Source organism: Siphateles boraxobius, unplaced genomic scaffold, assembly GCF_051911475.1.
Source record: "Siphateles boraxobius isolate OS27281-9 unplaced genomic scaffold, OSU_SipBor_1 9, whole genome shotgun sequence".
NCBI classification, from domain to species: Eukaryota; Metazoa; Chordata; class Actinopteri; order Cypriniformes; family Leuciscidae; genus Siphateles; species Siphateles boraxobius.
The window spans coordinates 7,221,326-7,242,766 of record NW_027509219.1 but is presented as its reverse complement, the minus strand read 5'-3'; the positions used below and the strand labels follow the sequence as shown (position 1 = coordinate 7,242,766).

Below are 21,441 nucleotides of genomic sequence, written 5' to 3'. Positions count from 1 at the left end.
TTTCAAGAACCACTATAAAACCAAACCAATCTCTTTTACCTTAAATTATGTTTATCTCTGCTTTGAAACAATCTACATTGTTAAAAGCGCTATATAAATGAGGATGACTTGACTTGACTAGACGGACAGATATATATAGATAGATAGGCTAGTATATGCGGCAACTGCACATCCAAGGGCGCGGTCGCCTCTGACGTGCGACCAACTCTACGTTGTCAATCTACCTACTATATATTTCTATCTATTTATCTATCTAGCTGCTAGCCATCTGTGCTAACGTTATGCTGTCTGGCTGTCTGCCTATCTCTCTCTATACCGCCCACACAAGCACCTGCCAAACACGGGACAGACACGCGGCGGCTACGTTTGCAACAACATTTTCACCGGAGGAAGAGATAAACGCTTATGGTGTGTTATAGAGCGTCAAATACGCGTCTAGTTAGAAGCTTGAACATTCGCTCGAGTCCAAATTTTTCAACTTGCGCGGAAGACGTTCGCGGCAAACGCGTCGCCCAATTCGCGTCATTCGCGACTTTGCATTGACTTTGTATGTAATCTACTAGCGCAAATAATTAAATTTGCGTTCGGTGTGAACACACCACGCCCATATAGCTAGCATGATGCCTTCTATTTCTAGCTAGCATGATACCTTTTATTTCTAGATGACAAAGACAAAGTTTACCAGTACTACGACACTATGACAAAGGTTACCGGTACTTATCTGAAGTAATGTCATAATCACTGCCACTAGATAAAAAGACAAATATTTCACTCTGTGGTATTCAATGACAGTAAAAAAAAATTTGTGTCGTTATTGTGCACTGCTGCTCGTAGACTAGCTCCAGTGCTCATTGCTGCGTTGCTAAATGATAGCAACTCACCAGGACACTTCACCAACTCTCCACTCATTCTCCTCTGACAATGCATTTAATTGGCTTTGACGGCCATCAGTTCTTGGCAATTCCTCATTTGCCCTCTCACGTCTGGCAGGTTCGACATGCATCATACATGTTGGCTCTTGCCACCTCTTCCTCATCCCAGTCCGTGGCCATATACTAGACGAATTGCGTAAAAAAAACCTGTTACTACCAAAAATGTAAAAAAACTGGTATTTAAGACCATTTTTGAGACATTTTAAAAATTATATACATATCTTGATTGATTTGTGTACCCATTAATCGACAGTGGTGGTTAACCTGCAACATGGCCTTTAATGTAAGGGTCATTTCTTATTACTTCCTATGATAAGCAAGCATACTACATCACAGAAAGTGCTGGGGATATTTAAGTTCTCATCTTTTTTATTTCAGACCTTAATAAACACATGGTGTTAAACACAAACTTACAAAACATTGCGCTTATTTTTGTTGGCAAATGAGACTGATGATTTGCGGGCTTCATCATGGTTTCGTCGCAGGGTTTGTATGAATATGCGGACTTTGGCTGTTTATGCACTAAATCATGCAATCGCATAATCGCGTTTTTCTGGTTGGACTGGTAAGTAATCAACAAATATTTTAAAATGTATACAATATTTAATAGGGAGCCAATGCAGTGTTGACAGAACCGGGCTAAAATGGTCATACTTCCTGGTTCTGGTAAGAACTCTAGCTGTTGCGTTTTGGACCAGCTGTAGTTTGTTTATTAAGCGTGCAGGGTATCCACCCATAATAGCATTACAATAATCTAGCCTTTGATGTCATGAACGCATGAACTAACTGTTCCACATTTGTCATTGAGAGCATATGACATAATTTAAATATATTTTTAAGATGGAAAAATGTGGTTTTACAGATACTAGACACGTGACTTTCAAATGAAAGATTGGTATCAAACAGTGTTCATTTCGTTTGACGAATCATTTTCGTCATGACAATTTTTCACAGATGAAAACGAGACGATAACTGAACTAGTTTTGAATGACAAAAAATATGACAAATCTATATACATTTTCGTCAACGCATAAAAACTAGACAGAAAATGTTAGATAGTGACGATTTGGGAAGCTATCCAATCAGAACTGATGTCCTGCGTTTGTGGTAGATGCGCACATTTGTACTGTAATGTGCTAATCTACCCAGCAGAACACGAGTTTGCATGCGCTGCATGTCTCATTCTCCCAGACGTTTACATTTAACATTTTATGAGTAGAGCGGACATATAGATCTGAATAAGAGTGACGAAGCAAAAAAGAGCTCTATTCGGTACGGTTTTCTGTGCGCGCACACCCGGCCCGAAGTGTGCAGCCATTCACATAGACACCTATGCTGCTCGCGAGTGAATTGAGCTCTCTTTTGTGTCGGAATAGACAAATACACACAACATTGTCTAAATGTCCGTTTTGGAGAGCATTCATATAAACACTATTTGTTATGTCTTAAACAGTTGTGAGTGTATCAGATGTGCATCAGTGCAATTAGATCCGCATGTCATGTAGAAACGCATTCACTGCTCGTTAAAAGCTTTAATAAGGATTCATTATATTTAATTCATACAAATAATTATGTCTGCTGCTTGAAAGAATTAAGATGTATGCAAGTAGTTTATTTATTTTATTTTAAGATATTTAAGTCAAAGTAGTTAATCTGTATTGCATGTTCAAACTTTAAAATCATTCATATTAACAGGTTATTAGATTTTTTCTCCAGGAGTATAGGGATTTGGAAATTAATAATTTAACTAAACCCATTATATTTTAGTCTACTAAATCTAGTCGACTAAAATCTTATTGTATTTCGTCGAATAAAACTAGACCAAAACAAACAATTCAGATTACTAAAATAACACTAAAACTAAATAAAAATTTGGTGTCAAAATTAACACTGGTATCAAAGAGCACACCCAGGTTCCTAACTGACGACGAAGACTTGACGGAGCAGCCAAGTGTTAGACAGTATTCTAGGTTAGCATGTGAGGGAAGTTTTTTGTCCAATAATTGGAACCTTTTTTTTTCAGAATTAAGTAGTAGGAAATTACTAGTTATCCAGTTTTTTTTATATCAGCTATGCATTTATCTGTTAATTTTTTTTAAATTGGTAGGTTTCGTCAGGGCGTGAAGAAATAGAGTTGAGTATCATCAAAATAACAGTGAAAACTAATTCCATGTTTCCTAATGATATCTCTTTGGGGTAGCATGTACAGAGGGAACAGCAACGGTCCTAGTACTGAGCCTTGTGGTAAGCCATTCTGAACTTTTGATCGATAAGACATCTCTTCATTTACTGCTACAAACTGATAACGGTCAGATAAGTATGATTTAAACCATGCTAATGCAATTCCACTAGTAATGGGCCATAAAATAATGTTTGTGCTAGTCTTTACTTGTGCCGGTCCCTTATGACCAGAGAACACCTGTAAAATGGGTCCCATAACCCAAGAATTTCTTGGTGCTGAGTCATCAACCACTAGCACAACATCTTCAGGTTTGAAATTTCTTTTAGGGATGTGCCACTTCTGTCTTTCTTGTAAATCTGGCAGGTATTCTTTGACCAATCGCTTACAAAATAGGTCTGCCATATACTGGACTTGACGCCACCTACGTTTGGAATACAAATCTGCACTATCAAAGGTCCTGGGGGTATTGATGGCTTGACCTTAAACAGCAATAAATTATTTGGGGTCATTGAAAACTCTAGTAATGGGGCGGCTGTTGAGGATTGCTTCTACATCGCATAACAGAGTTTGCAAACTTTCTTCATCCAGAGTCTGTTGTTTAAAACTGAGTTAAGAACATTCCTTATTGTACTTATCTGACATTCACACCAACTGCATCTCCTCAAGGAGGTGTGTGGATTAAACAACCACTGAATGTGACCAAGTTGCCGTGAATCTTTTCATTAACCAAACCTTGCACAGCCTCGCGTAGCTCTCTTTCTGCCCCAACAAAATTTGTTCCATTATCTGAACTTGACCTCTCCTGGAAATGAAGCTTCCTAGGGCTCGAATGCACGAGTCTGTGTCTAATGAACTGGCAACTTCAATATGGAAAGCTCTCAATGTAAGGCAAGTGAAAATCACTCCATATCTTTTAACCAATGTTCTACCCCTTTTTATCTCAAATGGGCCAAAATAGTCTATGCCAACACTTGTGAAGGGGGGTTCATCTGGAATAAGTCTGTCACGGGGTAGGTCAGCCATGAATTGACGACCTGCGGTGCCATGCTGCAGTTTACAAACTGTGCACTGGGACAGGATCTTCCTTTATGACAGTAATGGCTTTAGGTATCCAATATCTTTGCCATAATTTTGATAACATGTGGTTACGGCCACTATGGCCCAGTTCCTCATGAATGGATTTGAGTATAAGGTGTGAAACATGATGGTCTTTTGAACTATTCTGGCAAAGCTGATTTGCATAGTCTGCCGCCTACTCTTAGAATGCAGTCTTGTATAATTAGAGACAACTTGTACGTTGTACAGTTCTTCCTTGTTGGAGCAAATAGATTTCTTCAGAGAACATGCGTTTTTGGCTGTAGCAGATAATCTCTTCCTCTGCTTCTTGGAAGTCATTTACAGCCAGTGACAAACCTGGCAGAGAAGTTTTGAAGGCCTTCATCTGGTTGTGTTACCCAAGTTATGTGTACCTTTGTGGCCCATTTGGCCTGATACAGTGGGACATATCTTTCCTTTCTCCGCCAGTATCCTTAGCAAGCTTTTCAATTTGAGGAACCATTGAACAGCCTTTTTCAAACGATACCAGTCTGAATAATGCTGAATGAGCTGGGATGTATAATCGGGCTTTACAACAGACATTGAATTGTATTGTATTCAACAGACAGTGTTTTTGGCCATTCTGATTCTGCCATGGTGAGGAAGGGTCGACCTGTAATCCATAACTTCTCTTTAAGAAATGCAGGCCCCTCAAGGCACAATCAGCTGCATTTGATGTGGTGCTCGCATACCTCCACTGTGATACCTTTGAATGTTCCCTGATCACACTGATTCTATTGGCCACGAAAGTGTGGAACCTGGAGCTCTTATTTGATAGATACTTCAGGACTGATGTACTGTCTGTCCAGAATACAGACTCCTGAAGCTCCAAATCCAGTTCAGATCTGAAACGCATTGTCTATCTTAGCAGCCACTGTTGTAGCAGTTAGTTCGAGTCATGGAATGGTAACAGGTTTCAATGGGGTTACCCGTGGTTTTCCCATTATGAATGCACTGTGCCTCATACCTATGTGGTTTTCCATTAGCAAGTATGTGACAGTGCCATAGCCTTGTTTACTGGCATCTGCAAAGTGATGGAATTGTGCTGAGGTAATTTCACCAAAATTTGGTGGCTTCTCACATCTGACTTTGAAGTTGTTTTGCTGGTGTAGATTTGACAGCCACGAGTTCCACTGTTGTCCAAGAGTTTCTGGAATACTTTCATCCCATCCATGCCTTGTTCTACGCAGCTCTTGCAGTATTTGCTTTACAGGAAGAATGACTGGAGCAAGTATCCCAAGAGGGTCATAAATAGAGCTGACCATAGATAAAATCCCTCTCCTGGTCAGTGTCTTTTCTTTCAACATGACTTTGAACCTTAAAGTGTCAGTCTCACACCACTGAACCCCCAAGGCTCTTTCCATAGGTAACCTATCCTTTGACAGATCCAGGTCTTTGACTGGTTTTGCCTTGTCTTCCTTGCATACTGATGCAAGCACAGATCAACTGTTAGCAATCCACTTAGTCAAGTTAAATCCTCCTGATGCACACAGTGCATTTAGATCATGCATCAGAGCAATAGCCTGCTGCTCCGTAGCCACGGTCTTTAGACAGTCTTCCACATAAGTTTTTCATGACTGTTTTGATGACCACTGGCCTAAGCTGTGCTTTATTGTCCTGTACACACTCTTTCAAAGCATAAATCGCACAACCTGGAGATGATGTGGCACCAAATAAGTGTACAGTCATCCTATACTCCATTTCCAAAGCGGTGTTCCCTTGTGGCCACCACAGCAACCTTAACAGGTCTGTATCCTTAGCTGGAACATTAACCCTCTGGGGTCTGAGGTGTTTTCTGGGTCCTGGAGGTGTTCTGACATGCTCTGACATTTGTGCTTATTTCTGTTACTTGTGACATTTGTGCTTATTTCTGTTACTTGTGACATTTTCATGGCTTAAGTCTGATTACACTGTATTTAGCACAAACTCTGCTACAGTAATATGTCAGCAGCATGTATGCAAGTTAGTTTTAGTTTTGAGATAATGACGTTAGTTTTAGTTTTGAGATAATGACGTTTATGCGTGGTTTGTGAAAAAACAAAACAAAAATGTCACTGAAATAAGGTCATAAAACCCATACTGATTATTTCTTGACAAGACTTTTGAAAATTGTATCACATGGCCTAGAATATTTGCTTCAAAACTGTGAAAATTATCCTGACTACTCATTCAGATAAGACAATATATTGATTTAAAATTTGTAAGACATGGTTTGTGTAAAAGCTTTATACGAGGAGGCGTAAACCACCCATTAATGTATAGTTTTTCACACCTGAGCAAGTCAAGTCACTTTTATTTATATAGCGCTTTTACAATACAAATTGTTTCAAAGCAGATTTACAGAGATAACAGGAAAGTAAAGTTGTAATAGTATTGTTAAATTCAAAATTAAATGTTAAATGTCCCCAACTAAGAAAACCAAAAGCCAATGGCGAATGAAGGCTGAAAAAAGGCGACCGTGGCAAGGAACCAAAACTCCATCAGGTGACAGAATGGAGAAAAAACCCTTGGGAGAACCCAAGCTCAGTCCTCCTTTGGCCAACAATCGAACAGTGTATGATTATGATTTAGGCGGCATAATAGGTCAGAAGTCAGATTGGATCAGAACTTTCACAATATTTATCCAGTTCATCTGGTTAGGGTCAGAGTCATCACGCCGGTATGGAGATGAGTTTGTTGAGGTGTCCATGAGGCCTTCACAGTGTTGATGAGGCTGGCACTTCAGGGATGTGTTGTCGTCGTGTCCATGTGATGGTCCTTCATCAGATCTGGATATGGCCTGGATCCGGCGGACTGCGGTAAACCTCGGGATAAACAGAGAGACTAATATTAGCGTAGACGCCATCCTTCTTATGATGTACAAAGTACATCAGGATTTATGCGAAGTGTTCCTGGTTCCGGCTGATCTAAACTATGCAGCCTAACATTGAATTATAGCAATCTATAATGTGTTATGTGTATGCTAAACCAAAGAGATGTTTTTTTTGTCTAGATTTGTCCGGGAAGCAGACACAGTCTGTCAGTTCAATGTTAGGAAGATTGTTCCAAAGTTTTGGTGCCAAGTAGGAAAAGGATCTACCGCCAGCAGTTGATTTTGGTATTCTAGGATCGCAATAGACGTGAAGGACTACAGGTATAATGGGTTAAGAGCTCGCTCAAGTACTGCGGAGCTAAACCATTTAGTGCTTTTGTAATTAATCAGCAAAATTTTAAAATGTATACGATGTTTAATAGGGAGCCAATGCAGTGTTGACAGAACCGGGCTAATATGGTCATACTTCCTGGTTCTGGTAACAACTATAGCAGCTGCGTTTTGGACCAGTTGTAGTTTATTAAGCGTGCAGGGCAACCACCCAGTAGAGCATTACAATAATCTTGCCTTGATGTCATGAACGCATTAACTAATTGTTCCGGATTTGTCAATGAGAGCATATGACGTAATTTAGATATATTTTTAAGAAGGAAAAATGTGCTTTTACAGATACTAGACACGTGACTTTCAAATGAGAGATTGGTATCAAAGAGCACATCCAGGTTCCTAACTGACGACGAAGACTTGACAGAGCAGCCATCAAGTGTTAAACAGTTTTCTAGGTTATTACATGTGGAAGTTTTTTGTCCAATAATTAGAATCTGTTTTTTCAGAATTTAGAAGGAAATTACTAGTCATCCAATTTTTTATATGAGCTATGCATTTCGTTAATTTTGTGAATTGGTAAGTTACGTTAGGTTTTGAGGAAATATAGAGCTGAGTATCATCAGCATAACAGTGAAAACTAATTCCATGTTTCCTAATGATATCTCCTAACGGGAGCATGTACAGAGTGAACAGCAGCAGTCCTCGTACTGAGCCTTGTGGTACGCCATACTGAACTTTTGACCGATAAGACATCTCTTCATTTACTGCTACAAACTGATAATGGTCAGATAAGTATGATTTTAAACCATGCTAGTTGCAATTCCACTAATGCCAACATAGTTTTCTAGTCTTTTTAATAGAATGTTGTGGTCAATGGTGTCAAATGCAGCACTAAGATCAAGTAACGCTAATAGAGAGATACAACCACAATCGGATGATAAGAGCAAATCATTTGTGACTTTAATGAGAGCATTCTCAGTACTATGGTACGATGTAAATCCGGACTGAAAATCCCTCGCAGATAGCATTTCCTTCAAGAAAGGAACACAGTTGTGAGGATACTGCCTTTTCTAATAGAAAGACAAAGACCCTCCCCTAATGGCCCTATCAGGTGCTATCAGGCCCAGTCATTATGAGGATCCTTGCACAAAGAATGAGGAGATTTAAAAAATAATGGATTTTTGATTGTTTGAATTTACAACACAACATAATCCAGAGATGCACAACAAAGGACAAAAAAGCACATTATTGAACACATTGATCTAAAGACAGACTTGAACAGTCACATAACTTTATGCCATTCCTGAAACATAGTAGCCTACATACCTGTCATTTCCAAGGTGTTTGATTTTTCATTTTACCATGTTCATGTACAGACTCATGTGAATGTTGAAGTCAGCAGGACTGTAGCAGTATAATCTGGTCCGTGTAAAAAAAAAAAAAAAAAAAAAAACATAAACAAAAAAAGAAACAACTGTGAACATGCTGATTTATCAAGATAAACTATAGGCTGCATGATTTTGGGAATACATTTTTGATTTTTCTGGATAAAATTGCGATTTTAAAATGTACAAAACACACACACACACACACACACACACACACACACACACACACACACACACACATATATATATATATATATATATATATATATATATATATATATATATATATTAGAGGTGGGCATAGATTAATTTTTTTTTATCTAGATTAATCTCACTGTAATCTTGGAATTAATCTAGATTAAAATGGCTCATTTGAATTTTGCCGAAGGCATTCAGAATATGTGTGCTACCCAAATAATGACTAAAAGTAAGTCTTTGAGAATAGTTCGCCTCGCGTAGGGATGTGAATTTCTGCCAAAAATGCCATTCGACAATCGAGGAGCAAAAGTCGAATATCGTTCGAAAAAAAAAGAGGGGGAAAAACGCACAATCACAATGACAGAAAGGGAGGCCAATTTCATCTTTAGCGAAAATGACAATTTCATTTGTCATCAAACAAACTGTTTATTAATTGAACAAGTAACATGTTTTCGTCGTTTTTTTAACATAGTAGGCTAATTGGAAGAAGAAAAAAACAATAAACACGACGTAGCTACAGTCCGTTTTTGCATCGCCAAACCAGATGCTCGTTAGATCAAAAAATAATGTCATGTCATAATGATTTTATGTGAACCTGCCTTGTTACCGGCAATAGCCTTCTCCTTTTTAAACAAATTAGTTTCAATCAATGTAAACTATTCGTGTGACTATGCCACTGCGCAATACACACACACATTACCGTGGGTGTTCATTTCACTGTGGACAATGGTAGCTTAAACCTGTTAACCTTTGCCAGTGCACCGACGCTCTGAAGCGTTTTTTTTTTGTAGCCTATAAATTAATGTATATGTCCAAAAACGGATAATGTCATACTTTTTAGTTGTGCTATCGTGGGGTAATAATCTGTTTGATTGTAAAAATGTATTACCTGAATGAAATGAAATCGAATATATCGTCCTGTGGAATCATTCATTCACAGACAGATGTTCAACTAATAAAGATCTTCATCGCTGGCAAAAATATGATGCATTTGCAGATTTGCTTTCACTAGACTAAACTGTAGATCCACGGCCACTTTAACGCTCTTGATTTTCTTAAATCTTCCTGCTATTACTCCGTGTCGAGTGTGAATTAAAGCGCTTCAGACGATTCAGTGCGTGAGGAACTGAACAGATCATTCAAACTGATTCGCGAACCGATTTAGACAGATCTCCCAACTTGTTTGATGAAGTCTTTGAACAGAATCGACTCAAAAGAGTGATTCATTTGTAAATTGAGCAACGCTCATGCCCATAAAAAAGATACAGCGCGCTTAAACTCATTTAACAACATGTATTGCATTAAAATAAAGTAACGAGAAACGTCGCCCAACGTAACATGTAAAAGTATACACCTTGTGTCCCTAACAGGAAAATACCCTGCTGCGCGATCTGTGACAGTAGGCGCGGCGTCAATTATGACACATTGGAATTGCGCGAAAATATAACGATATTCGAAAAAGCTATTTTATGATCCCAACCCAATTTTGAGAATAGATTAACGGCGATATTTTTTTATCGCCCGATAAGAGTCTCACGTTAACGCAGCACGTTAACGCCGATAACGGCCCACCACTAATATATATATATATATATATATATATATATATATATATATAAATAATGAACACCAGGTTGGTTGTATAGGCATATACATGTAGGCTACACATAAATATGCCTATAAGGCACAACCAACCTGGTGTTCATTTTGTTGTAGAGCTGCATAAAATTACAATAGCCTAGCAGGTGACCTATAAATCATTAAAAATGAACACTTCGGAAACGCTACACTAGAGAAAAATATATGGATCATATGTTACTTCAAATGTTTCCATTCTTTATGACGTTATGAAATGAGATTGGATTAAAGACATGAAGCCTATTGTTTTACTGAAGCGATCGAGCCGCTCCAAACTATGAAACATTATTGTTACCACATATACATATCTACGTTTGAGCAGATATCCACAAACACAAACATTATAATATTTGCTATATTAGAGTAAACACCATCTGGCACCAGTTTGACTAGTTGCCAATCTAAAGTTTATTTAACAATAACATTATGAGTGGATGTCTTACCTCAAAAATCTTTCTCATCTTCAAATCGCGTTCCTCTGAGATAAATCCAAGGTGCTCTGCGCAACACAGCATAAACAGTCTTCCAAACTGAAGTCGCTGATTCTTTGTTTTGAGGTGACGAGGGCGTTTTCAGGTCTGCTCCTTCACGTGGATAATTTGCATGTCAATCGCTCTTGCGTGCGTGGGTGTGGTCACAGTTAATTAGGACGTGTTTGAGAAACTATACTAGGACGTATTTGAGAAACTATACATGTCTTTGCTTTTAATACTGATTACTTAAACGGAGAATATTTGCTTTTGATATAATTTACATAATTTAAAAATGGAGATTCCAAGCTTTGTAAAGACATACATTTCAAGTCTGTCTGACAAACATTCGATGAGTTACAGATCATGAACTGTCGTGTTTCAGAATGAACTTCACATTGAGAGAGACGGCAGAACGCGCATCATGTTTATTTTCTTTATTTTATGAAAAACACAACATTTTGTTTTTATCATGAGTGTACACAAATAAAAGACATTTAACCCGTTTTGAATGATGTATAACACTTATGTAAGATCAAAATCAACAGACTATTTTGAGTCTCTTTTGCACTGATAAGAAAAAAAGTGAGCTGGTATCGCCTGCGAAACCGCCGACCCCAGAGGGTCAACCTGATGAAACATCCCTTCCACATCTGCTGCAAGGGCAACGGTCTCTTGTCTAAATCTTGTCAGCACACCAACAAGAGTTTTTAAATCAGGTCCTTATTACAGCTGAGTGTTAAGCGATATCCCTTGGTTAGTCACTGCATCGTCAAAGACCACTCGCAATTTGTTCTTTTGTGGGTGGAACATGCCATGGTGTCGCAGATACCAAATCCTACAGAGTCTTCCTTCGATTTGTCCTGTAGGGACCTTTTCAGCATGACCCTTCTGCAACGCGTCTTCAATGAAGTTGCAATAATCCTGGTGGAAATATGGATTTCTTTTCAATTTCATCTTCAGGGACTGAGCTCGCTGGACAGCAATGCAATGGTTATTGGGAAACACTACATATTTTTTTCTTAGAGGGAGCTCAATGCTGCAGTGCCCATCAACCAGTTTCATAGACTGTGACATGGAGTCCATAAACTGTCTATCCTCTATAGACCGCTCTAATTTGTCACGCTGCTGGCACTCAGGGAAATCATACCTCATTTGCTGTTGGATGAGGTCCTCCAAACTCACCAGTTAAATCCTGTTTGCCATCACCTTTGGTCACTCTACGTATCAACTTTCTTGAATGCGCTCTGTCTGCAAAGTTCCATTCATAATCCTGCCTAGGATGGTCTTTACAACATATGGCCCTTCACCCCTGCTATTGATGACTTTCCATGGCTCAAATGCCTTGAGAACGTTTGTTCCTATTAACAAAATAACACCTGCATCAATCTGAGGAATATAAACCTTGTCAAGGTATTTTCATCTTTTAATATCCTCTTGCTGTGGAATGTTTTGAATGTTGACTGGAATGTCCTTTTTGAGAGAACACTTGAGGGAGTTCCACAACATTGTTCTCCACTAGTCCGCTGATTTCTAGACCAGTGACCACTAGGGCTGTGTATCACCAACAATGTCACGATACGATACGCATCACGATACTAAAGCCACAATACGATACGTATCACGATATGGATCAATTTGGAATTTAAAATTCTTTTGAGCAGAGTTTAGTAACAGTAATATCTTTATTGAATAAACAGTGTTATAACAGTTGATAACTGAAAAACTATTTAGTTTTGAATAAGTGTTGGAATGTGCACCAAACACAGTAATTTCTTTACATTGTTGAAATCATTTTAAACAAATAAATACAATAGAATAAAGATAGCCTACCAATAAAGAGAAACATTTTTGAATAGGTCTAGCACTAGTATTAAGAACTTAATAAAGTAATTAAATGTAAAATAACATTTGGTAGTATTTTAGTCCTGACTAAATTAAATACATCGACTGAAAATCCAGATTCCTTATTAAAGCTATCTTTTGTTGTTTTGACAACAATATTAATGACAGACACAAATGGCTGCTGTCACTTTAAGAGCTAGTGCACGGATCCTGTCACATCACATGCATTTTATGCTTAAGACAACCGACTGTGTTGGATACTCACCAAGACCGACATTTTTGACATCATTTTGCTTGTTTTTGGCGCTTGAATGTTTAGCGTGGTAAGACTTAAAAAGACGAGCGAATGGTAAACTTAAGTGACAATGCAATGCTTGCCCGATATGCAAGTGAATATTCCATCATGTCCCAACTCCTAAAAGAGAGAGTGTAGCATCACCGCCTTCAGCGCGTTTGACGATTGCCTTGAGCAACCCATTTTGAGAGACAGAAGACGCGGCACAGCCGGACACTCAATGTTTGAGGGAACTTCCCGCATTATAAGTGGGAGACCTGCGGGAATGATTAGAATAATGCGTAATACTCGCAATCCCGTGCTGAAATTCGAGCCCTGAATTGGCTACATTCAAAAGCACGACAGTATCTGTATCGATACGCGCATCGTCAGGAGTTCATGACTATTAATCATCGTATCGATATTCTGAGCACAGCCCTAGTTGACCACCTGTGTGCTAACTGCCTTTTCTTGTCCCATGGTGCGTAGTGAGATGTTTGTTTTTTTACCAACTACTTTCAGGTCCTTCATTAATTCCTCTATGCAAAAAGTTGCTGAACTTCCTGGGTCCAGAAATGCATACGTGGTGACTTCATTACTGCTTTTCTTGGACTTTACTCCACAATAGCCAAGAGCAAGCTGATTGACCGGCCCCTATACATCCAGATGTTTCACTGTCCATAGTACTGCAATTTATGCCAGTTATGGGGTTGTTTCTATCTGGAGGGCTGTCACTTTCTTTGGTTTTATCAGCCATGTACAGGACAGTTGGGTGCTTTAGTGAGCATTTTTTCACAAGTGAGCATTTGCTGACACCCTTTGCTGAAGTGTCCTGGTGACAAGCACCCATAACACAAACCCTGTGACTTCAGAAAATCAAGCTTTTCTTTATGCGCTTTGTGTTTCACACTTCCAGTCCATGTTCTTTATTGCAGCACAGACATGCTTTGCTTTTACTTAACTTTACTGGCTCCTTTTCCATTGATTTTTGGTTTGCAACGAGTGTGGTACCTGTTCTTGTGTCCAAAGGTATTTTTCCTTTCCTTGATTCTTAAGCTGACAGATTTGTTTGTCCTTGTGTTTGTACCAACTTTTGCTGAAGTGCTGAATATTGCCAAAGAGTGGATGTGAAGCTATCCTTGCAAGGATAGCCTGTCTGTCCACGAAATTGACCAGGTCAGCGAAACACCTGTCCTTTCTTGATGCTCACAAGTAACACCTCTCCACCTTTCTCTCAATTTGAATGGGAGCTTGGACATAATGACATGCATGTTACTTGGACTGTCCATCTCCTCTACGTACTCTACACTGCCTATAGTAGTGCAACAACCAGTGAGGAAAACGGCTAAATCAGTTAAGGCTTTATTATCCACAGAAAAAGCACTGAACTGGCCTGCTATCAAGTCTGTGTATGTTGTGGCAATGCATTTCCAAAATGTTGGTGCAGAAGTCTTCTAGCCTCACTGTAGCCTCTGTCAGAAGGCATGTGCTGACCGCTACGCACAGGCACTTTACCCTGAGGCAGTTCCCAGGGTAAAGCCTGAGGTGAACTGCTCTATAAAATTCAACCTATCCTTGTTGTTCTGTGTTTTATTCTCTACCCCATGTTCAAATCCTCTGACAAAGAATGTGTACTGAAGTGGGTCCCCACTAAACACTTGAATATCCATGATTTAGTCATTAAATTTTTTTGTATCAACCTATGCATTTTGTTAATTTTGTGAATTGGTATGTTTCGTCAGGGTGCAAAGAAATATAGAACTGAGTATTATCAGCAAAACAGTGAAAACTAGCACCATGCTTCCTAATGAAATCTCCCAAGGATAGCATGTACAGGATAAAAAGCAACAGTATGACCCTTGTGGTACTCTATACTGAACTTGTGATATATGACACCTTCACTTACTGCTACAAATTGGTAACTGTCAGATAAGTCCAGTCAAGTCACCTTCATTTTATAAAGCGCTTTAACAGTATGGATTGTTTCAAAGCAGCTTTATAGTGAGAATAGAAATTACCGTAACAGATTGTTTAGGCTTTACCACATTTCTAGGATAAAGTTATTGTCCAGCTAAAGTTAGTTTTGATTGATTCACTTCCGTTGCGAAGATCCGCTAACACGACACCGCTCTAACAGAAAAACCATTAACGCGCTCCGGCCTCCCATCTGCATTGAAGTGCCTGGCGTCTCGAATGCACTCCCTGAAATAGGTTTGAAGTTGCAAACGATTATCCATTAAATCTGCGCAAATCTCAAACGCAAACCCGAGAAAAATGAAGACCGTGCGCACATGTGCATCATGTGTTCAGTCGATAGGTATGCGCGTTTAAATATATATGGCCGCAGGCGTGTAGTCCTTCACAAATCAACCCTCAACAAACTACTTGTCTGGCTTAATTTATAATACATCCATCCTATTCATGATGTATCAAGTACATCAGGATTTATAGGAAGTGTTCCCGGTTGCGGCTGATCTAAACTATACAGCCTAACATTGAATTAAAGTCTATAATGTGTTGTGTATGCTAGGCCAAAGATGTATTTTTAGTCTAGATTTGAACTGACAGTGTGTGCCTGCTTCCCGGACAATGTTAGGAAGATTGTTCAAAAGTTTTGGTGCCAAATAGGAAAACGATCTACCGCAACCAGTCAATTTTGATATTAGGTATTATCAACTAGCCGGTATTTTGAGATCGCAATAGACGTGAAGACGTGAAGGACAATAATGCGTTAAGTGCTCGCTCAAGTACTGGGGAGCTAAACCATTTAGTGCTTTGTAAGTAATCAGCAATATTTTAGTGTATACGATGTTTAACAGGGAGCCAATGCAGTGTTGACAGAATCAGGCTAATATGGTCATACTTCCTGGTTCTGGTAAAAACTCTAGCGGCTGTGTTTTGGACAAGCTGTAGTTTTATTAACCGTGCAGGGCAACCACAATAGCATTACAATAACCTAGCCTTGATGTCATGAATGCATTAACTAATTGTTCTGCATTTTTCATTGAGAGCATATGACGTAATTTAGGTATATTTTTAAGATGAAAAAATGCGGTTTTACAGATACTAGACACGTTCTTTCAAAAAGATTGGTATCAAAGAGCACACCTAGGTTCCTAACCGTCGTCGAGGACTTGACGAGTGTTAAACGGTATTCTAGGTTTTTACATTAAGTTTTTGTCCAATAATTGGAATCTGTTTTTTCAGAATTTAGTAGTAAATTGCTAGTCATCCAGTTTTTTTATATCTGCTATGCCTTCCGTTATAAATATATAGAGCTGAGTATCATCAGCATAACAGTGAAAACTAATGCCATGCTTCCTAAGGGTAGCATGTACAGAGTGAACAGCAACAGTCCTAGTACTGAGCCTTGTGGTACACCATACCTTGTTTCTAATTTTGATAAGACATCTCTTCATTTACTGCTACAAACTGATAGTGGTCAGATAAGTATGATTTAAAGTTTAAACCATACTAGTGTAATTCTACTAATGCCAACATAATTTTCAAGTATTTAAAAGATTATTGTGGTCGATGGTGTCAAATTCAGCAATAAGATCGAGTGACACTAATAGAGATGCAACCACGCTTGGATAAGAGCAAATTGTGACTCTGAGAGCTGTCTCAGTATTATGGTACGGTCTAAATCCTGATTGAAAATCCCTGCAGATATCATTTCTTTCTAAAAAAGGAACATAGTTGTGAAGATACTGCCTTTTCTAGTACCTTTGACCAAAAAAGTAGATTTTAGATCGGCCTGTAATTGATTAAATTCTCTAGGATCAAGTTGCGTTTTTTTTAACAAGCGGTTTAATCATAGCCAGCTTAAGTTTGGTACATTTCTTATTATCATTAAATCATCTTTGTCATTAGGATGAGGATCTATGACCTCTGGAAGCATCTCTTTCAGTAGCTTAGTCGGTATAGGGTCTAACATACATGTCGATTTAGATTTAACGAGTTTAAAAAAATCTTCCTCTCCTATAGCAATGAATGAATCTAATTTTTCGTCAGGGAGACTACTATGCACTGCCTGATGCAATACTGTAGTAGATGGTTGCATAGTTATAATTTTCTCCCTGATATTATCAATCTTGTAGGTAAAGAAGTTCATAAAGTCATTACTGCTGTGCTGCTTGGAAACGTCTGCGCTAGAAGCTTTATTTTTCGTTAGTTTAGCCACTGTTTCAAATAAATACCTAGGGTTTGTTTATTTTCTTCTAATAGGGATGAAAAATAAGCAGATCTAGCAGCTTTTAAGGCCTCTCTATGCAATGGAGCTATTCTTCCATGAAAGGTGAAATGCCTCTAGTTTTGTTTTCTTCCAGTTGCGCTCCATTTGTCTGGCCGCTCTCTTAAGGGCCAGAGTGTACTCGTTGTACCATGGCGTTAGACTATTTTCTTTAATCTTTAAGCGCAAAGCAAAACTGTCTAAAATGCTGGAAAAGAGAGAGTTAAAAGTTTGTCGCAATATCGAGTTTTTCTAAGCTACATGGGATGCTGAGATGAGGAAACTGATCAGGAATATTATTAATAAGCAATCTTTAGTGGCAGAAGTGATGGGTCTAACATATTTGTATTTGTAACACTGAGTCGGCTTTGCAGCCTTGACTAAATAAAGTTTACACAAGACTAGATAATGATCTGAGATGTCATCGCTCTGCTGCAGAATTTCCATGGCATCAACATTGATTCCATATGATCATATTAGTTCTAGAGTATGATTATGACAATGAGTAGGTCCTGACATGTGTCGTCTAACTCCAATAGAGTTAGGAATGTCTTTAAATGCCAATCCCAATTCATCTTTTTCATTATTTACATGTATATTAAAATCACCAGCAATTAGGGCTTTATCTGCAGCCAGTACTAACTCTGATAGAAAGTCAGCAAATTTTTTGACAAAGTCTGTATGGAGCCCTGGTGACCTGTATACAGTAGCCACCACAAATCTCAAACGTGATTTATCATTTACACTAGATATTGTTACATTAAGTACCAACACTTCAAAAGAATTATATCTGAAACTAGACGACTTAGTAATTCTGAAAATATTACTGTAATTCTGAAAATATTACTATACATTACCGCAACATCTCCCCCTTTGCCTTTCAGATGAGGTCTTTTGGGGATCTTGGGGGTGGACTCATTTAAAGTAATTGTTTGGTTTTAGCCAGGTTTCTGTCAAACACAGCACATCTAGGTTATAGTCTGTAATCATATCTTTAACAATAAGTGCTTTTGAAGTAAGGGATCGAATATTCAGCAACCCAAGCTTTATCATTTGTATTATCTGTTTTTTATTTGTTGAACATCAATTACATTTTAATTGATCTAATACCCTTAAATGGGTGTGTATTTTTTGTTTTTTTGTTTCCTAATTCAGGAAACGGACACAGTCCCTATATAATGATATCTAGGTGAAATAGTCTCTAGGCTATGTGATTTATCTGACCTCAGTGACGTGAGACAGCTAGCAGATGGTCGGTTTAGCCAGTCTGTCTGCTTCCTGACCTAAGCATGATTGTCATGTTCAAGCTCTAAGATTATGTGCCATATTACTAGAGAGAAGAGCAGCACCATCCCAGGAGAGATGAATACCATCTCTTTTCAACAGATCAGGTCTGCCCCAAAAACTTTTCCAATTGTCTATGAATTCTATATTATTTTGCGGACACCACTTAGACAGCCAGCCATTGAGTGAGCACAGTCTACCAAGTATCTCGTCACTCCGGCGAACAGGATGGGGGCCAAAGCAAATTACAGTGCCTGACATCGTACTTGCGAGTTCACACACTTCTTTAACGTTAATTTTGGTGATCTCCAACTGGCGAATTCGAACATCATTAGTGCCGACGTGAATAATAATCATAGAGTTTACAATTAGCATTAGCCAGCACTTTTAAATTTACTTTGTCAGGTGCTCTGGCTCCAGGCAAACGTGACTGGTGGCTGGTGTCTCTATTTTCACATTCTGTGTAATAGAATCGCCAATAACTTGGGCACATTCAACAGGTATATTAGTGGGTGTTTCACTGAGTGAGAAGAATCTATTTGTTATGGTAATCGGAACAGAAGAGCGGTGTTTTGTCCCGTGACTACAGCGTCTCACCGTCACCCAATTTCACTGCTGCACGGGCTCTACAGCCAGAACCGAACAATGTACAGTGTTCACTAAGCTAGTCGCATCGAAAGCAGTATCTAAAGCCCTTGCACTCTTACAATTAACCCCATTAAAGTTTGGATGCGTGTCTCTAGTTCTGAAATCTTCTGTCAGCCTGCATTTATCAAATGTAAATCCCTTGCTTTATGCTTTTAGAAGGCTATGCCATACATGTTACATGAAGTGCAAGTGTCAATAAGAGGGAATGATGACATGACTCACCGTGTTGGTTGACTGATCCTACTCACCACAGTTGATGGACTTGTTAAAGGTGCTAAATAAATGAGCACACGGATGGCATGCTAACAGGCTAGCGAATTACTAGCGTGTTGTGCTAGCAACGATTTAGATTGAAGCTAGTGATGTCAGGTTAATATGTGATGTTGAGTAAGTTATATTTAGCAGTATAAACAACAGGGAATGATGGTAAATGATTCAAAACAAAGATATAAAAAGCTTACAGACGCAAAAGTAACTCGGCAGCAGCAGCAATGAGCAATCGATCAAGTAATAGACAAGTATAATTTAAACCATGCCAATGCAATTAAGTCCATTCAAAAGAATGTTGTGGTTAATATCCAATGCAGCACTAAGATCCAGTAACACTAATAGAGCGATATAACCATGAATGGATAAGAGCAAATAATGTATAACTCTGAGTGCAGTCTCAGTACTATGATACGGTCTAAATCCTGACTGGAAATCCTCGGCTATACAATATCTTTCCAAAAAGGAACAGAACGAGGGCTGCGTTTCCCAGAAGCATCGTGAGCTAAGATTATCATAGAGACCATTGCTGGCAATGGTTCTACAATCTACTTGGGCATACAATGCTTTTGGGAAACGCATTCATCTGTCGTCTGTTCAACTCCCCACGGTGTCAGACTATTTTCCTTTATCTTTAAGCGTAAAGGAGCAACCATATCTAAAGTGCTGAAAAAGAGTCCATAGTTTCTGTTGTAACATAGTTCTTCTAAGCTATCTGGTATGCAGAGGAGTAGAAACTGATCAGGAAAATTATTTATAAAGCAATATTTAGTGGTAGGGATTATTCTACCATATTTGTAAAAGGAGGTTTGTTTTGCAGCCTTGGCTAAAAGACCTGAAGTATGATTGCAACAATGAGTGGGTCCTGCCACGTGTTTTCTAACTCCAGTACAGTTTAGAATGTCTGTCTGTAAATGCCAATCCCAGTGTGTCTTTTTCATTATCTACATCTATATTAAAATCGCCAACATTTAAGACTTTGTCTGCAGCCAGTTCTAATTTCGAAGCAGAAAATTATCAAATAATTTGCTGGTCCGTATGGTGCCCTGGTGGCCTGTATACAGTAGCCAGTACAAATGTCAAACAGGATTTATCACTTACACTGGATAACATTTATAATTATACAATTATAAAATGTCACTACAATCATTCAAATACTTTGTTTAAACTATTTAGTCTGCTTATATGTTCTGTTATTTTATTTGGATGAGTTAATTTCTGTTATTGGCTGCAGCTCCATTTACAGCTCAGTTTGTGAGGCAAGCAGTGCCACGCAGGCCCTGCACTACCATCAGCACAGTCCGCCAGGCCTCCACCCAGGTTCCTCACATTGTTAACACCCAGCGAATGGGTAAGGTGTTCGTGTGTGTGTGTGTGTGTGTACGTGCATGTGTGCGTCCTACATTGTGGTGTCCAAATGTCCTCAATAACGATACAGTGGGGAACAGCCAGTGGAATATGAGTAATATGGATATGGAATGTTTTTTTTTTTTTTTTAATCATTAGATCAGTAAATGAACTAAGTCAATGTAATGTCCCCACGAATAATGAAAAAACTAAAATAAACGTGCGTGTACTTGTATTTATACGTTGGTGCCTTGGTCCCTTTTGAACATTTTTAACCAAGTAACTCTGAGAGTTAGATGACATGTAGTTGCAGAGTATTAGTAGACTGTCTGATTAATATATGTTAACCCTTTATTGTGAGGGTCATTGGTCCCCCACAAAGTTACTATAAGTAACTTAGCAACTACATGTCCACTTATTTTAACCCTAATTACTCTACTAACACTTTACTGAGAGTTAGTAGACATGTAGGTGCAAAGTTACTCATAGTCAACGGAATGGGT

The 21,441-nt window shown here is 38.7% G+C and overlaps 1 protein-coding gene across 1 annotated transcript in view; it reads left to right on the top strand.

Annotated features, from left to right (window-relative positions):
* pabpc1l (poly(A) binding protein, cytoplasmic 1-like) overlaps positions 1-21,441 on the top strand; it is a 65,888-nt gene that overhangs the window by 33,295 nt on the left and 11,152 nt on the right. The window contains exon 11 of the mRNA XM_077223242.1: positions 20,826-20,942. Coding sequence (XP_077079357.1) covers positions 20,826-20,942 — 117 coding nt within the window. The remainder of the gene's footprint in view (positions 1-20,825; positions 20,943-21,441) is intronic.